The 16,935-nt window shown below is 38.5% G+C and overlaps 1 protein-coding gene across 1 annotated transcript in view; it reads left to right on the top strand.

Annotated features, from left to right (window-relative positions):
• The window catches only part of LOC101032310 (transport and Golgi organization protein 1 homolog), a 48,871-nt gene that overhangs the window by 8,678 nt on the left and 23,258 nt on the right, over nt 1-16,935 (top strand). Inside the window, exons 8-21 of the mRNA XM_074381166.1 lie at nt 4-108; nt 776-898; nt 1,000-1,111; nt 2,031-2,086; nt 2,178-2,268; nt 2,442-2,580; nt 7,950-8,051; nt 8,572-8,632; nt 8,738-8,773; nt 8,849-8,916; nt 9,018-9,118; nt 13,485-13,622; nt 15,734-15,802; nt 15,930-16,015. Coding sequence (XP_074237267.1) covers nt 4-108; nt 776-898; nt 1,000-1,111; nt 2,031-2,086; nt 2,178-2,268; nt 2,442-2,580; nt 7,950-8,051; nt 8,572-8,632; nt 8,738-8,773; nt 8,849-8,916; nt 9,018-9,118; nt 13,485-13,622; nt 15,734-15,802; nt 15,930-16,015 — 1,287 coding nt within the window. The remainder of the gene's footprint in view (nt 1-3; nt 109-775; nt 899-999; nt 1,112-2,030; nt 2,087-2,177; nt 2,269-2,441; nt 2,581-7,949; nt 8,052-8,571; nt 8,633-8,737; nt 8,774-8,848; nt 8,917-9,017; nt 9,119-13,484; nt 13,623-15,733; nt 15,803-15,929; nt 16,016-16,935) is intronic.

Here is a 16,935-nt window from a genome sequence, read left to right as displayed (position 1 = left end):
TAGGTTCAAATTGCACTTAATGAAGCTAAGCTTAGTGAAGAGAAAGTGAAGTGTGAATGCCATCGGGTTCAAGAAGAAAATGCTAGGCTTCAGAAGAAAAAAGAGCAGGTAAAGAAAAGTACATGTCCTGGGTCATGTAAAATAGAGAATCCAGTATCATATCACATGAATACCTTTTTTCAGATCTATGTTTAAGGTAATGTACATGCAGGATTCTGTTCTTAGATATGCAAAGTTTATAATTCCAAAATTGAGTATAGGTATGCACTTTCTGTCTGTTGTGGATTTTCTGTTCTGTACAATTTATTTTGCCCATCATAGTGTTTAGTCTTGTTTTGTCAAACACCAATTACTATTAACTTGAGTAGCCTTAAGTGGGTAATAGATTGAATTTTTAGACCTAATAGTTAGATATTTTATCACCCTCCTTTTAGTGGTTACTGCTTCACTAGCCAAGGGAAGGTTACATGATCAGGAGTCTAGACTTGAGAGATAGTAGGATGAGCCCTTCAGTTCCTTCTGGAAGTGAATTATTTGAATTGGCTATAATTTTCTGGAGGATGCAATAAACGAGATCAATTTCCTTGTCAGCTCTGAAGTTCTCACTACAGCTCTGAGGATTGGGGTCACTCTCTCCTCCCACTTAACCAAGGCCTTAGCCCATAGTGACAGGCTAAGGAGAGGCATGGCTCCTTGCCTCCCTGTCTCATTCACTTGGTCTTGTGCCCAGTGCAAAAGCCCTAACCTGTGGGAATTATATGTTTTAACTTTTCAGTTGCAGCAGGAAATTGAAGACTGGAGTAAATTGCATGCCGAGCTCAGTGAGCAACTCAAATCATTTGAAAAGTCTCAGAAAGATTTGGAAGTAGCTCTTACTCACAAGGATAACAATATTATTGTAAGTACATTCTCACAAGTACAAGCTAATTCTTGTGAATTATCATGAAATCTGTTGAACTAAAATGGAAAGACTTTAATGCCCTTTTACTTCTTTTTTAGGCTTTGACTAACTGCATTATGCAGTTGAATCGATTAGAGTGTGAATCTGAATCTGAGGGTCAAAATAAAGGAGGAAATGATTCAGATGAATTAACAAATGGAGAAGTGGCAGGTAAGATCAGTCTCAAGGAGGATGGATCCCTTTTCCCTTCCTATCTTTAAGTACACTAATGCTACTTTTCAGCTGGTTGGATTTCCTCTTAAGCTTTAGAGTTGCTAACACCTATCACTGGATTTGTGTATATGTCTGTTTGCATTGGGCAGAGGTGGATTGCTAGGGTGTGGCATAGCAATGAGCATGCAAGGAACACTGACTTTGTGGTTACATCTCCTTGAGACTAGAAGGGTGCACGGGAGCTGCACTGGTCATGTCTTACACCTCTAAATATTGAACATATACAGTAGTAGAAACTGTATTTCTCAACTGAATGGAGATAACATTTTAAAACTCGTCATCTCAGGAGCTGTTTGCTTTTAAGGCCCACCACTGGTTTTAAGAGTACTAAGGTGATTGGAGGCATAAACTAAGGCCATGAGAGAAAACCACAACTGGTTTTAAGAGTACTGAAGTGGTTGGATCCAGAAACTAAGGTCATGAGAGTGGAAGCTATAGGGTAGCAGTGTTTACTGATGAGGTAAGTGTTTCTAGATGTTGTCTCTCTAGTTGGATATTGCTTACGTAGTGTTTTAAACCACACCTGACAGCAGATTCTGGAGGAGAATAGGAGGGAATATTTCTAAATGAGACACTTACTAAGCCCAGGTGGAGACAGATCTGAGATAGAAGACAGAGCTTTATCTCACGTTTCTTCTTGCTCAAGAATGGCATGTATAGCATGTTTATTGTGCAAATGGGAATTCACTTTTTGGATCTAGGTTTGCAGTTCTCTTAAAAGTCAGTCTAATCCTGTTCTATTTTTGTTTGTTCTTTAAATGTTTGAACATGATAATTGTTTAGTTTTGCATAAATCAAGAAAATACAGATTTAAAATGCAAGGAAAGAAAAAACAATGAGAGTTTTTGTTTTTTAGGTGACCGAAATGAGAAGATGAAAAATCAAATTAAGCAGATGATGGATGTCTCTCAGGTATAATCATTTTTTAGAGTCCCATAAGCGCCTGTGAATGCCTTTACTGTGTCTCACTTATATGAATACTTCTCTCTTCTGTAATTTTTAGACACAGACTGCAATATCGGTAGTTGAAGAGGATCTAAAACATTTACAACTTAAGCTAAGAGCCTCCATGTCCACTAAATGTAACCTGGAAGGTAGGTTGCATGAGAAGAAATTGCTGTGTACTGGAAAGATGCAAAATTGCATTAGATAGATAAAGAGTGGTTTCCTGCTTTCATGCTTCTCATTCCTCTCAGCACCAATCCCCCAACCAAGTTCTCAAGTTCTTGTGCACACACATAGAGCTCAACTGTTTTGCCCTTTACAGACAGGTCAAAGAAATTGGAAGATGACCGCAACTCACTGCTATCTGCCAAAGATGGGCTGGAAGATGGGTGCAGAACCCTGAGGCAGAAAGGGGAGATTCTGAATGAACTGTATCAGCAGAAGGAGATGGCTTTGCAAAAGTAAGATTTTCATCATTTACTGTTCACTGTCATGTGACTAAATAAAGGAGTACTAATATAGACAATGTTATCTTTTTTTTAGGATTTCTTATACTTTTTTCCATCTCTAATTATTTATTACACATTTGTCTTTCTTCCTATCTGCTTTGTTTCTCATAACCTGCATTTTTCTTTCCTTTCTAACCAGTTGCCAGAAACTGTTGCCTGTAACTCATGTAAGAGGGAGCAGTTGACTGGTCCTGACAGTTACTGCTGTGGAAGTGCTTCTCTTTTGAAGATCTGTCCATGCCTTTTCTGTGGCTCCACCACTTATTTCACTTTCCTTTCTTTGTGGTCAGTTATGTAATTTCCTTTAAAAAGTCTGAGTGATTTGTATGACAAATATAAAGTTTTTATTTTAGTAGAATAAAAACTTCAAAAAAGGAAATTTTACTTATTAAAGATACATAAAGTTTTGGACTTCACAGAGTCAAATATTCAGACTACATGTAATTGTGGCAAAGATGAGGAGTTTTGAATATAGAACTATTTGTTGTATATATTTAGATACTAACCTTCTGAAATACACATCTCAAATTTTGAGCTAGGTATCTTTTGAAAACTATATTTTTATAATTCATTTCAAGTTTTTTTCTCCACAAAAACATCTGAATTCCCTAAAAATAGATTGTCTGTGGCAGTTACTATTTGTGTTTGCTCTTATATTTTACTCTATGGTGTATATGGCAGTATGTGAGAAGACCTCGTTTGCTAAGCAAATTTAACCTTCTAAAATGCTTAGGCTGCTACTGCCGTATGCCATTAAACATTAAAACTATACCATTAACTTTTTCTCTAATTCTTTGCTCACCAAGCAGCTAGTTTAGATTTTCCAGATTTTGCTCAGACCAGGTCTAAATGCCTGTCTTGCTTCAGAGAGACATTCCTCATTTCATTACTTTTTAAAAAAGAGTACGAATCTGCCTCCAGTAGTAATGTGAATTACTTAAATGGCAACTGTTTTTCTTCATGATCCAGTTAATCCATTTATGTGCCACAACATTCATTCAGTCTCCATGTGTGTTTTGTACTCTGCCGTCCACCCCTAAAGTCACTGTGTGTGTTCAGGCCCTTGTCATCTTTTATGCCAGTCCCCTAGCTAATCACCTATCTATCTTCAGTCTTTCTTATACATCTGCTTCCAAATTCTGATTGTCTCTATAGGTGCTAGAGTGAACTTTCGAAAATACAAGTCATTATGTGCTTGAAATCTATCAAGTATGCTCCATTCCCTTGAGGGTCAATTCCATACTCCTTAACAGGTACAGAGGCCACTTTCCCCTCAGCTAGCCCTGAGCTGCCTCTCCAGGTGCACTTCCTGTGGTTTCTTCTGATGCTTTTTGAACTGTAGATACTCAGCAATTCCTCCATGCCACTCTAAACTTCTTTGTCTTTATGTATGCTGTTTTATCTGCAGTAAAAATGTCCTTTATTGTTTCTGCCTGGCAGACACTTACCTACTCACATGTTCCTGCTCCTAAAAATCTTTTCTGGAGTGAGTAGCATAAATAAATAGGTAGCTACACAGGCTGAGCACTCATTTGCTTCTTAAATGTAATTCCTAAAATATATTTGAGTTTAAATCTACATATTGGTATCTGCTCTTTATTTGATGGCTTGTTCTATGTTCCTTTTTCCTTTTTTTGAATTGTTAGAGTATTTTAAATTCTTCTGCTCTTCTCTATTTAAGCTTGATAGTTACAAGTTGTTCTACTTGTCTTGTTGTAATTACCTTAAAGGCCACAGTATGTATCCTGGACTTATTACAAAGTCTGACATAAGGGAGTTACCTCTTTCTTCATAGAGGAGTTACCTTTCTTTTCTTTCTTTTTCTCTTTTTTGAAACAGAATCTCTCTCTGTCCGCAGGCTGGAGTGCAGTGGCACAATCTCGGCTTACTGCAACTTCTGCCTCCTGGGTTCAAGCGATTCTCCTGCCACAAGTAGCTGGGACTACAGGTGCCCACCACCATGTCTGGCTAATTTTTGTATTTTTAGTAGAGATGTGTTTTGTTTCAGAGCCAGGGTTTCACCATGTTGGCCTGGATGGCCTGAATCTCTTGACATCATGATCCACCCACCTCAGCTTCCCAAAGTGCTGGGACTACAGGCGTAAACCACCACACCAGGCACCAGGCCGAGGAGTTACCTCTTTCTGGGCTTTAACTTCCTCCTGACTTAAATGTCATGTGGTAATGTACTGTAATGCTCTCTATAGCTCAAACTCCTCAAAATGTTGTGTGTTTTACAGTGCTATCCTGCTGATACTGAATTTACATACATATTTATAGTTACTGTCATACTTTATTCTCCTACGTCTTCAGTCTTCCATTTGTGATCGCTGTCATTCTATTTGAAGAATATACCTTAATTCAGGTTCAGTGAGTTTATTTTTGTATGAAAATGTCTTTATTTTGACTCTATTTTAAAGGGATCTCTCTTTTTTTATTTTTATTTATTTATTTATTTATTTATTTATTTATTTATTTTTGAGACAGAGTTTTGCTCTTGTTGCCCAGGCTGGAGTGCAACAGTACAATCTCTGCTCATTGCAACCTCCGCCTCCCAGTTTCAAGTGATTTTCCTGCCTCAGCCTCCTGAGTAGCTGTGATTACAGACATGCACCACCATGCCCAGCCAATTTTTTTGTTTTTTTGTTTTTTGTTTTGTTTTGTTTTGTTTTGTTTTGTTTTTAGTTGAGATGGGGTTTCTCCATGTTCGTCAGACTGGTCTTGAACTCCTGACCTCAGGTGATCCACCTGCCTCAGGCTCCCAAAGTGCTGGCATTACAGGTGTGAGCCACCACTCCCACCCTTAAAAGGATATTTCTACTGGTTATGGAATTTTGATAGTTGTTTAATACCAGCACTTTAAAGATAACCAATTATCTTCTGGTTTTAAAGTTTCTTTGATGAATCTATTATCATTCTTATTTTCTCTTTTTCAAATACATCATGCCCTCCCTAGCTGCCTTTAGTCATTTTTCTTTTTGGTTTTTCAGCTATTGGGAGATGCCTCATGTAGGGTTTTGTCGTCACCCCTACAACCCTACCCTCCTGCTTTTTCTTTTGCATTTATGCTGCTTGAGGTTATAAACATTTCTTGAATTTGAGGCCTCTTTTTTCATGTATTAATTCCATTTCATTCTCTCTTGTCCTGAGAATCCAATTAAACATACTAAGATCCCTCATCCTTGCCCAGTGCTCTTACCCTTTCCCAGTGCTCCTACATCCTGAATTTGCTTCATTCTGGATGTTTTCTTCTGACGTATCTTCCAGTGTGCTAAAATCCAACCTCAGTTATCTAATCTGCTGTACTCATTAATTGAGTTCTTTTTGGTTTCACTTACTATTTTTTACTTTTACACTTTCTGATCCTCTGCTGAAATTCATAATCATGACTTTTACTTCCTTCAATATGTAAGGCACAATTGTTTTAAAATCTATGTGGTAATCCTATCATGCGGATCCCTTATGAGTCTGTTTCTCTTGTCTTTTAGATTGCAATCACATTGTCTTGTCTTATGAAATGCCTGGTTGGTTCTGATAAAGTGCTGAACATTGTTTATGAAAATTTGTAGGGGGAATTTGAGGTCCCGGATAATGTTATCATCCTACAGAAAAGATTTGAGATTACCTCTAGAAGGTGGTCATCAATTTATTCCAATTAGCTATTAAGTTCATTGAAAAATGGCTTAGTCTGTTTAAAGGACTTTATATTGCCTGTTCAGTACTCCAAGTGTGCAGCTCTTCTCTGGGCTCAACCCAAAGCCTAGGGCTCTTTCTCAGGGGTCTTCTCATTGTCAGCTCTGAACTCACCTCTTGTTTCTCTGAACCCAGGGATCTGTTGAAAGTTTTTCTCAACCTTCGTATATGTCTGGTTTATCTTTAATGTGTGGATGAACCTGGGGGACAATGGCTTAAAATGCAGATTACTTATAATGCTGTGGTTTTTCTTACTGGATTTTCTGCACTGCCTTATTAGCTTTCTGAGGCCTTCAAGCACCTTCTTTATATTTTTGTCCATATGTTCTTATTTTCAGTGTTGGGAATCTTTCTTTAAGACTTGCTTTTTACACATCCCCTCCTAAGCCGGAGTCAGAGAGGGCTTGTTCTATTCTTATACGTACCTTTTATACATTCAACTGTGAGCTCTTCTAGTGCAGAGGTAGTACTTACCATACCCAAACCTTTATCTTAGCCTCTTATAAGGTAACTAGTATGTTATAACCACTCACAAAATATTTGCTGAAATAGTAAATGAGCAGTTATAAAAGAATACGTACACTTTTTTCTCTTTGGTGTTAATAACCTTTTTTACTATAGTTCCTCTATTTTTGTTTCCAATTTATAGAAAAGTTTCAAGTATCTTTTGTATCAGAACTATGAGTAAAGAAGTACAAGGGTAACTACAAGCAACACTTTTAATCCATTAAATGTTGCTGCCTTTACAATCTGTGTTACACTAGTTGACATCTTGAGCTTGAAATTTATCAGATTAAAACCAATTTTCAGGACATAGCACCCTGATTACAGGACAGTTTGGATTCTTTTTCTGTTCAACAGACATTGGCAATACTCAGATTTGTCTCTCTGCTTAATCATGATTCCTTTGAAATATGTAAGGGAGCTCCATATCTGAAGTGTGAAAATGTTCTGTGGTTAACCGTACAGTTAGAAGGCATTTTCTAAAAAGCCCTTTCATTGGCTGTCTTTATCATGGTACCAGTCTTGGATTGAGAAACAGCCCATAAGAAAATTAATTAGTGGTTTTTCCATGGTTAAAAATAAGATATTCCATGGTGGGGAGGTGGGAAGAGATAGCATGGGGGGAAATGACAGATACAGGTGAGGGGAAGGAAGGCAGCAAACCATGCTGCCATGTGTGTACCTATGCAACAAACTTGCATGTTCTTCACATGTACCCCAAAACCTAAAATGCAATAAAAAAAATAAGATAAGTAATTATCCCCTGCTTTATCCTAATAAGCTTAACTGTGTTCGGTTGATCAGTCCTGGCTTTCCACACTAAAGAAAAGTGAGCATTCATCATTTCAACATAACAGTCTTTCCCATGGGACACATAGTGTTATTTTAATTACATTTACTTACTAGTGAGGAAAGAATTATGAGACATTAGAAAATACAGGTGATGTATCAACAGGCCACAGTTGGATTTTTATCCTAAAGGACAGTTTGAATTCCATCCTATGAATTTGTATAGTCTGTGCATTTTTAAGAATAGGATAGGAAGTGACATTTTAATAGAGCATTCAGACAGAATGCCAGGAGGAAAAGAGAAATACTTTCACTGACAACCAGTTTTATCTTAGGAAATTAAGTCAAGAAGAGTATGAGCGACAGGAAAGAGAGCAGAGGCTATCAGCTGCCAATGAAAAGGCAGTTTCGGCTGCAGAGGAAGTAAAAACTTACAAGTAAGTTCACCCTCTAAAGACGATGTCACTGGCTAATAAAATTGTTTTTTATTTTTATTTTTTTTAGCACAAAAGCATAAATAAATGGTTAGAGGACATGAATACATAAATTCACACAAAAGAAAAACTAAATATTAAGTTAACAAATGGAAAAATATTAACAACTACTCAGTGCTGGCAAAACTATAAGGGAACTTGGTTCATGCAAACAGTTCTTGGGGTAGGGGCAGCGAGGGGTCAGTTTGTTGCATGATGTATCAAAAGCCATTAAAGTGAGTTTGCCATTTGATAGACCCAGTAGTCCTAACTTTGGGAAATTTTTTAATGATATAGTTAAAGGATGAAAAAAGGAAAAAAGGGTTTATAGTGGAAGATAACAGGGATATTTGAGAAACATATTTAGGAACAGTTAAAGTAGCTCTATTAGGGTACAGTTGTTAGGGTAAGAGTTAACAAAGTCATATTGTTTGGGTTTTTATTTGGTTGTGCTTTAACTCATAAAGTCAAGTGTAATTCTTAGGTGGAGAATAGAAGAAATGGAGGATCAATTACAGAAAACAGACTGGTTATTTAAAAACCAGGTAATGATTCTAGTCTTCTATTTAGTGCCCCAAATTCTTTGATAATTAATACAGGCCATTATAATGAATCTGTAAGCATATTTTGTGATGTATTATCTCTTTCAGATCATTACCCATGAGAAGAAAGCTCATGAAAACTGGGTAAGATTTCTTTTTTCTTTCCTTTATTTGGTGCATAGTCTCCTAGAACTTAATTTTAATATATTTCTTCAATAGCTCAAAGCTCGTGCTGCAGAAAGAGCTATAGCTGAAGAGAAAATGGAAGCTACCAGCTTGAGACACAAGTACGTGATTTTGATGTCTATGTTTTCAGTGTTACCTCTTAAAAATTTTGTTTCTGTTCCATATTTAAGCCTTTCTTAAATACTCTTTCTCTACATTGAAGATTATTGGAATTATCGCAAAAGATGACATTGCTTCAAAAAGAACCTGTGATTGTAAAACAAATGCCGAGAAGACAAAATACAAAAAACCATCCCCAGAGAGGTAAGGGAGCACCTTGTAAAGGGGAACAATCTATTTTTGGTGTAAAATATACATAAACGACTTTTGTTTCTGTGTCTCATGGCTATGATACCCCAAAAATAATCGCAAGAAATTAAGAAAAAAAGGCTGTCTTAAAATGATAATAAGACACTGTCATCTTTAGGTCCTGTGAGCCAAAATGGCTCCTTTGGCCCATCCCCTGTGAGTGCTGGAGAATGCTCATCTCCACTGACAGTAGAGCCACCTGTGAGACTGCTCTCACACAGGTTTGATTTGCGCAGGTCCGTTTATATGCAGAGGTTTTCCAAAAAATACCTTGGGAAAATTTTTGGAACTTTGCAAGAATTTGAAAGAACTTGCAGATGAAACACACAGCCTAGAAATATTTTTTTAAAAATTTAGGTCTGTAATGAATGCATACAATATATGTAGATACTAGTCTATTTTATCATATACTATTGTAAAATATTCAAAAATCTATTTTTAAAAGTTTATCAAAACTTGCACACACAAACACAGATATACATGACACCATTCACAATTGGAAGAAAGTAAACACAGGTAAAGACACAGTGTTAAATCATGAATGCAAAAAGGTGGCTGTAGTACACTCTGGACTACTACAGTAATTTCATAGCCACCTCCTGTTGCTGTGGCAGTGAGCTCAGGTGTGGCAAGTATCCGCCTTAAACACCACGTGAGGTTAATCTCCAGGTAAACATAATCTCTCACAGTTCTTGTGTATTTCTTATGTTTAGTGCAAGAACATAAACCTTGAATAACACCATGTGACCCATATAAAATGCCACTTGTGATGCTGGAAGTATTCTCAAGAAGCAATGTCATGATATTACTAGAAAAGTTGAACTGCTTTGATATATGCCATAGATTGGAGTGTGCAGCAGCAGTTATCTGTCATTTCTGTCAGACGATTCATCTTGTAAACAGATCCTGCACACTCATAGTATACACAAATACCATACAGTATTGTACATACATTTCCTCTTAGGATTTCAGTAACATTTCCTTTAGCTTACTCTATTAAGGTAAGTATACAGCTTACAACATATATACAAATAGATAGATAGATAGATAGATAGATAGATACACACACAAAATATGTGTTAATCAACTGCTTATGTTATTGGTAAGGCTTCTGGTCAATAGTAGGCTGTTTATTAGTAGGTTGGCTTTGGTGAGTGAAAAGTTACTCGTGGGTTTTTGACTGCACAGGGGATCAGCATACCTAATCCCTGCATTGTTCAAGAATCAACTGTATTTGCCTTAGTAACTTTATAGTTTATGAGGCATACATGGTTCCCCTTCTCATTACTATGGTATGAAATGCTGTTGAGTCTATTTTGAATCCTAAATATGTCTGTAATAGTAAGATATGGAAGTCAGCTTACATATACAGCAAACAAAAATCACAATGTAGAACACTGTATATAGAAGTCTGTAGCTTGAAGTGTAGATTAGAGTCATTAATGTGCAGAGATTATTATTCTTTCAGTGCAAGGCACTTCTTTTTGTTTGTTTGTTTGAGATGGACTTTCGCTCTTGTTACCCAGGCTGGAGTGCAATGGTGCAATCTCAGCTCACCACAACCTCTGCCTTCTGGGATCAGGCAATTCTCCGGCCTCAGTCTCCTGAGTAGCCGGGATTACAGGCACGTGCCGTCATGCACAGCTAATTTTTTATATTGTTAGTAGAGTCGGGGTTTCACCATGTTGACCAGGATGGTCTCGATCTCTTGACCTCGTGATCCACCCGCCTCGGCCTCCCAAAGTGCTGGGATTACAGGCATGAGCCACCGCGCCTGGCCCGGCATTTCTCATTTTAATTCTCTAAGTCTGTGAATAAATTATAAATGATTTGCCTTCATGAGTATCAGGAGACCCGTTTTTAATGTTGCTTTCCAGATAGACTTGAACCCTAACCCGTCTGCAATTTGTTATTTCTTCTGCAAAATACATACACGGGCTCTGTTCTTTCTTTCCCAAGGATCTGTGGGCGGGCCTCTGTCTCATCCTCAATGGTCAGCTGAGGAATCTGGGAAACCCTCTCCTTCTGGTAAGGGAGCAAGAGTGTTTAAAGAGTCTAAAGCCATGCAGGAAGCGGGGAGAGGATTTTTGTTTTAGCCTCCTCATAGAGTACACAAGTCAGAATAAGCCTATGTCAGTTATCTGGCCTTTAACAGATGCAGGATCTGGTCCAGCTGCCATGATGAACAACGGCTCAAGAGGCTCTTCCCCTTCCAGGGCGATGGATGAAGGCAAGGTAAATGTACCCATTTTGAATAGTCATTTCAAGAACCTGTAGCTTTTCCTGCAACTCTCTCTTTGCTTCATCTCCTATTTGTGTGTTCTATCTGTACTGTCCCATATATTTTTCTAAAAAAGCAAACTGTTCTCCAAGAGCCTGAAGTCCCCTCAGTTCTCAGCATTGCATCTTCAGCTGAGCATCCAGTAGCAGTAAGTCCTTAGAAGTGTGGACTGAACTGGGCTATAAATTGCCTGGCGATATTGATCTTACTTTTGTCCTTGACTTGGGAGTGCTGCTGAAATCTGACTGATTTGCTGGCCTTTTCTCCTCTCTCCTGATTGCTTCGACATTCATCCTGTGTAGAGCATTTGCTGTAACTGTAATTAACTTAAACAAAGTGAATCGTCCCCACTCTTCGGTATTTCAGTGTTTAATGCTCTTTTGCAGAGTAAATTCATTGTAAATTGTATAATTCATTATTATGCCTCCGTTTGGAAATGTACTATTTAAGAATGTCTCCAATTGTATAGTAGGCAAAACCTACTTTGAATGATCTGAAATTACAGATTGATAACAGAAGAATGTTTGTTGGAAGTACTGAACAGTGGAAGACTGTAATTACCCATTGAGCCATTTCTCAGCAGTGTCGTTAAACAGTGTTCACACAAGTGTATTCTCTTCTAACCTGTTTAGCTGTCAAGGCTGGCAGGTCCTGTGATGATACCTCACCATGCTTCTCTGTATTGAAATCAGAGTACATTTATTTTTACGACTGAGAGTTTCCAAACCACTTTTCCATAGGAAATGATTAGTCCGTGTCTCACAGTAGACAGTATTACTAGTGAATGAAGGTAAATAGAGTGTGCCTGCGTAATTTGTGTATATAACATTGTTTCTCTTGGAACATACTTTGGAGTTCCAGTACATGACTCGAGGAATACACATGTCTTGAGAAATGTTTTTATCCAGGGGCAACTTGGATAAGACCCAAGACCCATTTGAAGTAGAAGACCTCAAAGAGAGTAGTGACTCCTTTGTTAGAGAGTAGAAGTAGAGGTGGAAAGAACATGACCTTGGAGTCCAACCCGGCCTTGAATTCCAGCCCAACTTCTTACATGCTGTGTGACTGTCAGCAAATTATCTAATACTCTCTGTGCCTGTGTTCCTGCATATTTGGAACAAGATGGTCCTATTAGAGATTTAGAGATAGGAGAATTCGAGTTGCCATATGTAAGGCCTGTTGAAGGTACTCTGAATAATTGCTATTACATGGCAGAGAATGGATTTTTCATTCCCTTTCATTCTCTGCGTTCTAAATATGGAAATTATCCTGATGGGAGGGATGTGCAGAGGGAGTGACTGCCTTAGAAATAGTGTTAGTCAGGAAGGACTTCCCTTTATAACCTCTGCTTTCCCTTCCATGTGCAGATATAAGCAATAAGACGATTATAGCAAAAATGTTCACTCCTGTGACATACTTTTAACCTCTCTAAGCTGTGAGTGGGAACAAATGAGGGCAGTAGTTGCTGCACTAATTCTGCTCTTTGGACAAGTGCCTGACATCTGCTTCATTGGGTTTTAGTTTTGACTGGTGTTGGTACTTTTGTCTGTCATACCAGAGTATTTCAAAACTTCAATTGCTTCTACTCTGCAGGGTCATACGACTCCAAGAGGGCCCCCTCCTTTCCCAGGAGTCGCTCTGATGAGCACCCCCATGGGAGGCCCTGTACCACCACTCATTTCATATGGACCACCACCTCAGCTCTGTGGACCTTTCGGGCCTCGGCCAATTCCTCCGCCCTTTGGTAAGATGATCTGAACACCGGTGATTAACTTGTAAAGCGTAGTCATCTTCTCTCTCTGTCCCTTGCTAAAACAACTGCAATTGCAGGGCTTTGCCATGCAGCGAGGAAGCTGACTGAGTACCTTGTAACTTCTTCCCAAGTTTCTTAAAACACAAAGGGTGCTGCATAATGTCCTGTGATTAGATGGGCAATAATCGTCTCTAAAAGAAGAAGGAAAGGAGCTAATTCTAGAAAGCCGGGAATATTCAGCACATGTTTTTTTGAACATCTCTGGCCGTGTACTAGGTCATCTTTAGGTCCCGTGAGCCAGAATGGCTCTTTTGGCCCATCCCCTGTGAGTGGTGGAGAATGCTCCCGTCCATTGACCGTGGAGCCACCTGTGAGACCACTCTCTGCTACTCTCAGTCAAAGAGATATGCCTAGAAGTGAATTGGGTGAGCATTCACATGTTTCCTTGCAATACTGTTTATTGTGGCTTTTTCCCTTTTATTTGAGGATTCTGACGCAGACAACAATTTAGAATTTGGGTCTGTCCAGTATAGAAAAGAAAATTTCTTAATTTGTCTTGGTGGATAAGTATTCAATTGCAAGGTTTGTTTTAGAACAGAAAGAATTTATTATTTCCCTTGAGGTCCTTTTATTGTTTCTTTTCATTGATTTTACTAGGAATTGTAAGCCTTTATCTTTTAATTAAAGTTCTGTGGGATTCCTCTTCCAAATGCAGCTGACCATTGAACAACACAGGTTTGATTTGCGCAGGCCCGTTTATACGCAGAGGTTGTTCAAAAAATACCTTGGGAAAATTTTTGGAACTGCGAGAATTTGAAAGAACTTACAGATGGAACACGCAGCTTAGAAATATTAAAAAAAAAAATTACGTCTGTCATGAATGAATACAATATATGTAGATACTAGTCTATTTTATCATATACTATTGTAAAATATTCAAAAATCTATTTTTAAAAGTTTATCAAAACTTGCACACACAAACACAGATATACATGACACCATTCACCATTAGGGAGAAAGGAAACACAGGTAAAGACACAGTGTTAAATCATGAATGCAAAAAGGTGGCTGTAGTACACTCTGGACTACTACAGTAATTTCATAGCCACCTCCTGTTGCTATGGCAGTGAGCTCAGGCGTGGCGAGTATCCGCTTTAAACACCGCGTGAGGTTAATCTCCATGTAAACATAATCTCTCACAGTTCTTGTGTATTTCTTATGTTTAGTGCAAGAACATAAACCTTGAATAACACCATGTGACCCATATAAAATGCCACTTGTGATGCTGGAAGTATTCTCTAGAAGCAATGTCATGATATTACTAGAAAAGTTGAACTGCTTTGATATATGCCATAGATTGGAGTGTGCAGCAGCAGTTATCTGTCATTTCTGTCAGACGATTCATCTTGTAAACAGATCCTGCACACTTACAGTATACACAAATACCATACAGTTTTGTACATACATTTCCTCTTAGGATTTCAGTAACATTTCCTTTAGCTTACTCTATTAAGGTAAGTATTCAGCTTACAACATATATACAAATAGATAGATAGATAGATAGGTAGGTAGATAGATAGATAGATAGATAGATAGATAGATAGATAGATAGATAGGTAGATAGATAGATAGATAGATACACACACATAATATGTGTTAATCAACTACTTATGTTATTGGTAAGGCTTCTGGTCAATAGTAGGCTGTTTATTAGTAGGTTGGCTTTGGTGAGTGAAAAGTTACACGTGGGTTTTTGACTGCACAGTGGATCAGCACACCTAATCCCTGCATTGTTCAAGAATCAACTGTATTTGCCTTAGTAACTTTATAGTTTATGAGGCATACATGGTTCCCCTTCTCATTACTATAGTATGAAATGCTGTTGAGTCTATTTCGAATCCTAAATATGTCTATAATAGTAAGATATGGAAGTCAGCTTACATATACAGCAAACAAAAATCACAATGTAGAACACTGTATATAGAAGTCTGTAGCTTGAGGTGTAGATTAGAGTCATTAATGTGCAGAGATTATTGTTCTTTCAGTGCAAGGCACTTCTTTTTGTTTGTTTGTTTGAGATGGACTTTCACTCTTGTTACCCAGGCTGGAGTGCAATGGTGCAATCTCAGCTCACCACAACCTCTGCCTTCTGGGATCAGGCAATTCTCCGGCCTCAGTCTCCTGAGTAGCCGGGATTACAGGCACGTGCCGTCATGCCCAGCTGATTTTTTGTACTGTTAGTAGAGTCGGGGTTTCACCATGTTGACCAGGATGGTCTCGATCTCTTGACCTCGTGATCCACCCGCCTCGGCCTCCCAAAGTGCTGGGATTACAGGCATGAGCCACCGTGCCCGGCCCGGCATTTCTCATTTTAATTCTCTAAGTCTGTGAATAAATTATGAATGATTTGCCTTCATGAGTATCAGGAGACCCGTTTTTAATGTTGCTTTCCAGATAGACTTGAACCCTAACCCGTCTGCAATTTGTTATTTCTTCTGCAAAATACATACACGGGCTCTGTTCTTTCTTTCCCAAGGATCTGTGGACGGGCCTCTGTCTCATCCTCAATGGTCAGCTGAGGAATCTGGGAAACCCTCTCCTTCTGGTAAGGGAGCAAGAGTGTTTAAAGAGTCTAAAGCCATGCAGGAAGCGGGGAGAGGATTTTTGTTTTAGCCTCCTCATAGAGTACACAAGTCAGAATAAGCCTATGTCAGTTATCTGGCCTTTAACAGATGCAGGATCTGGTCCAGCTGCCATGATGAACAACGGCTCAAGAGGCTCTTCCCCTTCCAGGGCGATGGATGAAGGCAAGGTAAATGTACCCATTTTGAATAGTCATTTCAAGAACCTGTAGCTTTTCCTGCAACTCTCTCTTTGCTTCATCTCCTATTTGTGTGTTCTATCTGTACTGTCCCATATATTTTTCTAAAAAAGCAAACTGTTCTCCAAGAGCCTGAAGTCCCCTCAGTTCTCAGCATTGCATCTTCAGCTGAGCATCCAGTAGCAGTAAGTCCTTAGAAGTGTGGACTGAACTGGGCTATAAATTGCCTGGCGATATTGATCTTACTTTTGTCCTTGACTTGGGAGTGCTGCTGAAATCTGACTGATTTGTTGGCCTTTTCTCCTCTCTCCTGATTGCTTCGACATTCATCCTGTGTAGAGCATTTGCTGTAACTGTAATTAACTTAAACAAAGTGAATCGTCCCCACTCTTCGGTATTTCAGTGTTTAATGCTCTTTTGCAGAGTAAATTCATTGTAAATTGTATAATTCATTATTATGCCTCCGTTTGGAAATGTACTATTTAAGAATGTCTCCAATTGTATAGTAGGCAAAACGTACTTTGAATGATCTGAAATTACAGATTGATAACAGAAGAATGTTTGTTGGAAGTACTGAACAGTGGAAGACTGTAATTACCCGTTGAGCCATTTCTCAGCGGTGTCGTTAAACAGTGTTCACACAAGTGTATTCTCTTGTAACTTGTTTAGCTGTTAAGGCTGGCAAGTCCTGTGATGATACCTCACCATGCTTCTCTGTATTGAAATCAGAGTACATTTATTTTTACGACTGAGAGTTTCCAAACCACTTTCCCAAAGGAAATGATTAGTCCATGTCTCACAGTAGACAGTATTACTAGTGAATGAAGGTAAATAGAGTGTGCCTGCGTAATTTGTGTATATAACATTGTTTCTCTTGGAACATACTTTGGAGTTCCAGCACATGACTCGAGGAATAC

This window comes from Saimiri boliviensis, chromosome 11 (assembly GCF_048565385.1).
Source record: "Saimiri boliviensis isolate mSaiBol1 chromosome 11, mSaiBol1.pri, whole genome shotgun sequence".
NCBI lineage: Eukaryota > Metazoa > Chordata > Mammalia > Primates > Cebidae > Saimiri > Saimiri boliviensis.
Note: the sequence above shows the minus strand (reverse complement) of the source record. Positions and strands in the feature narration are given on the sequence as shown.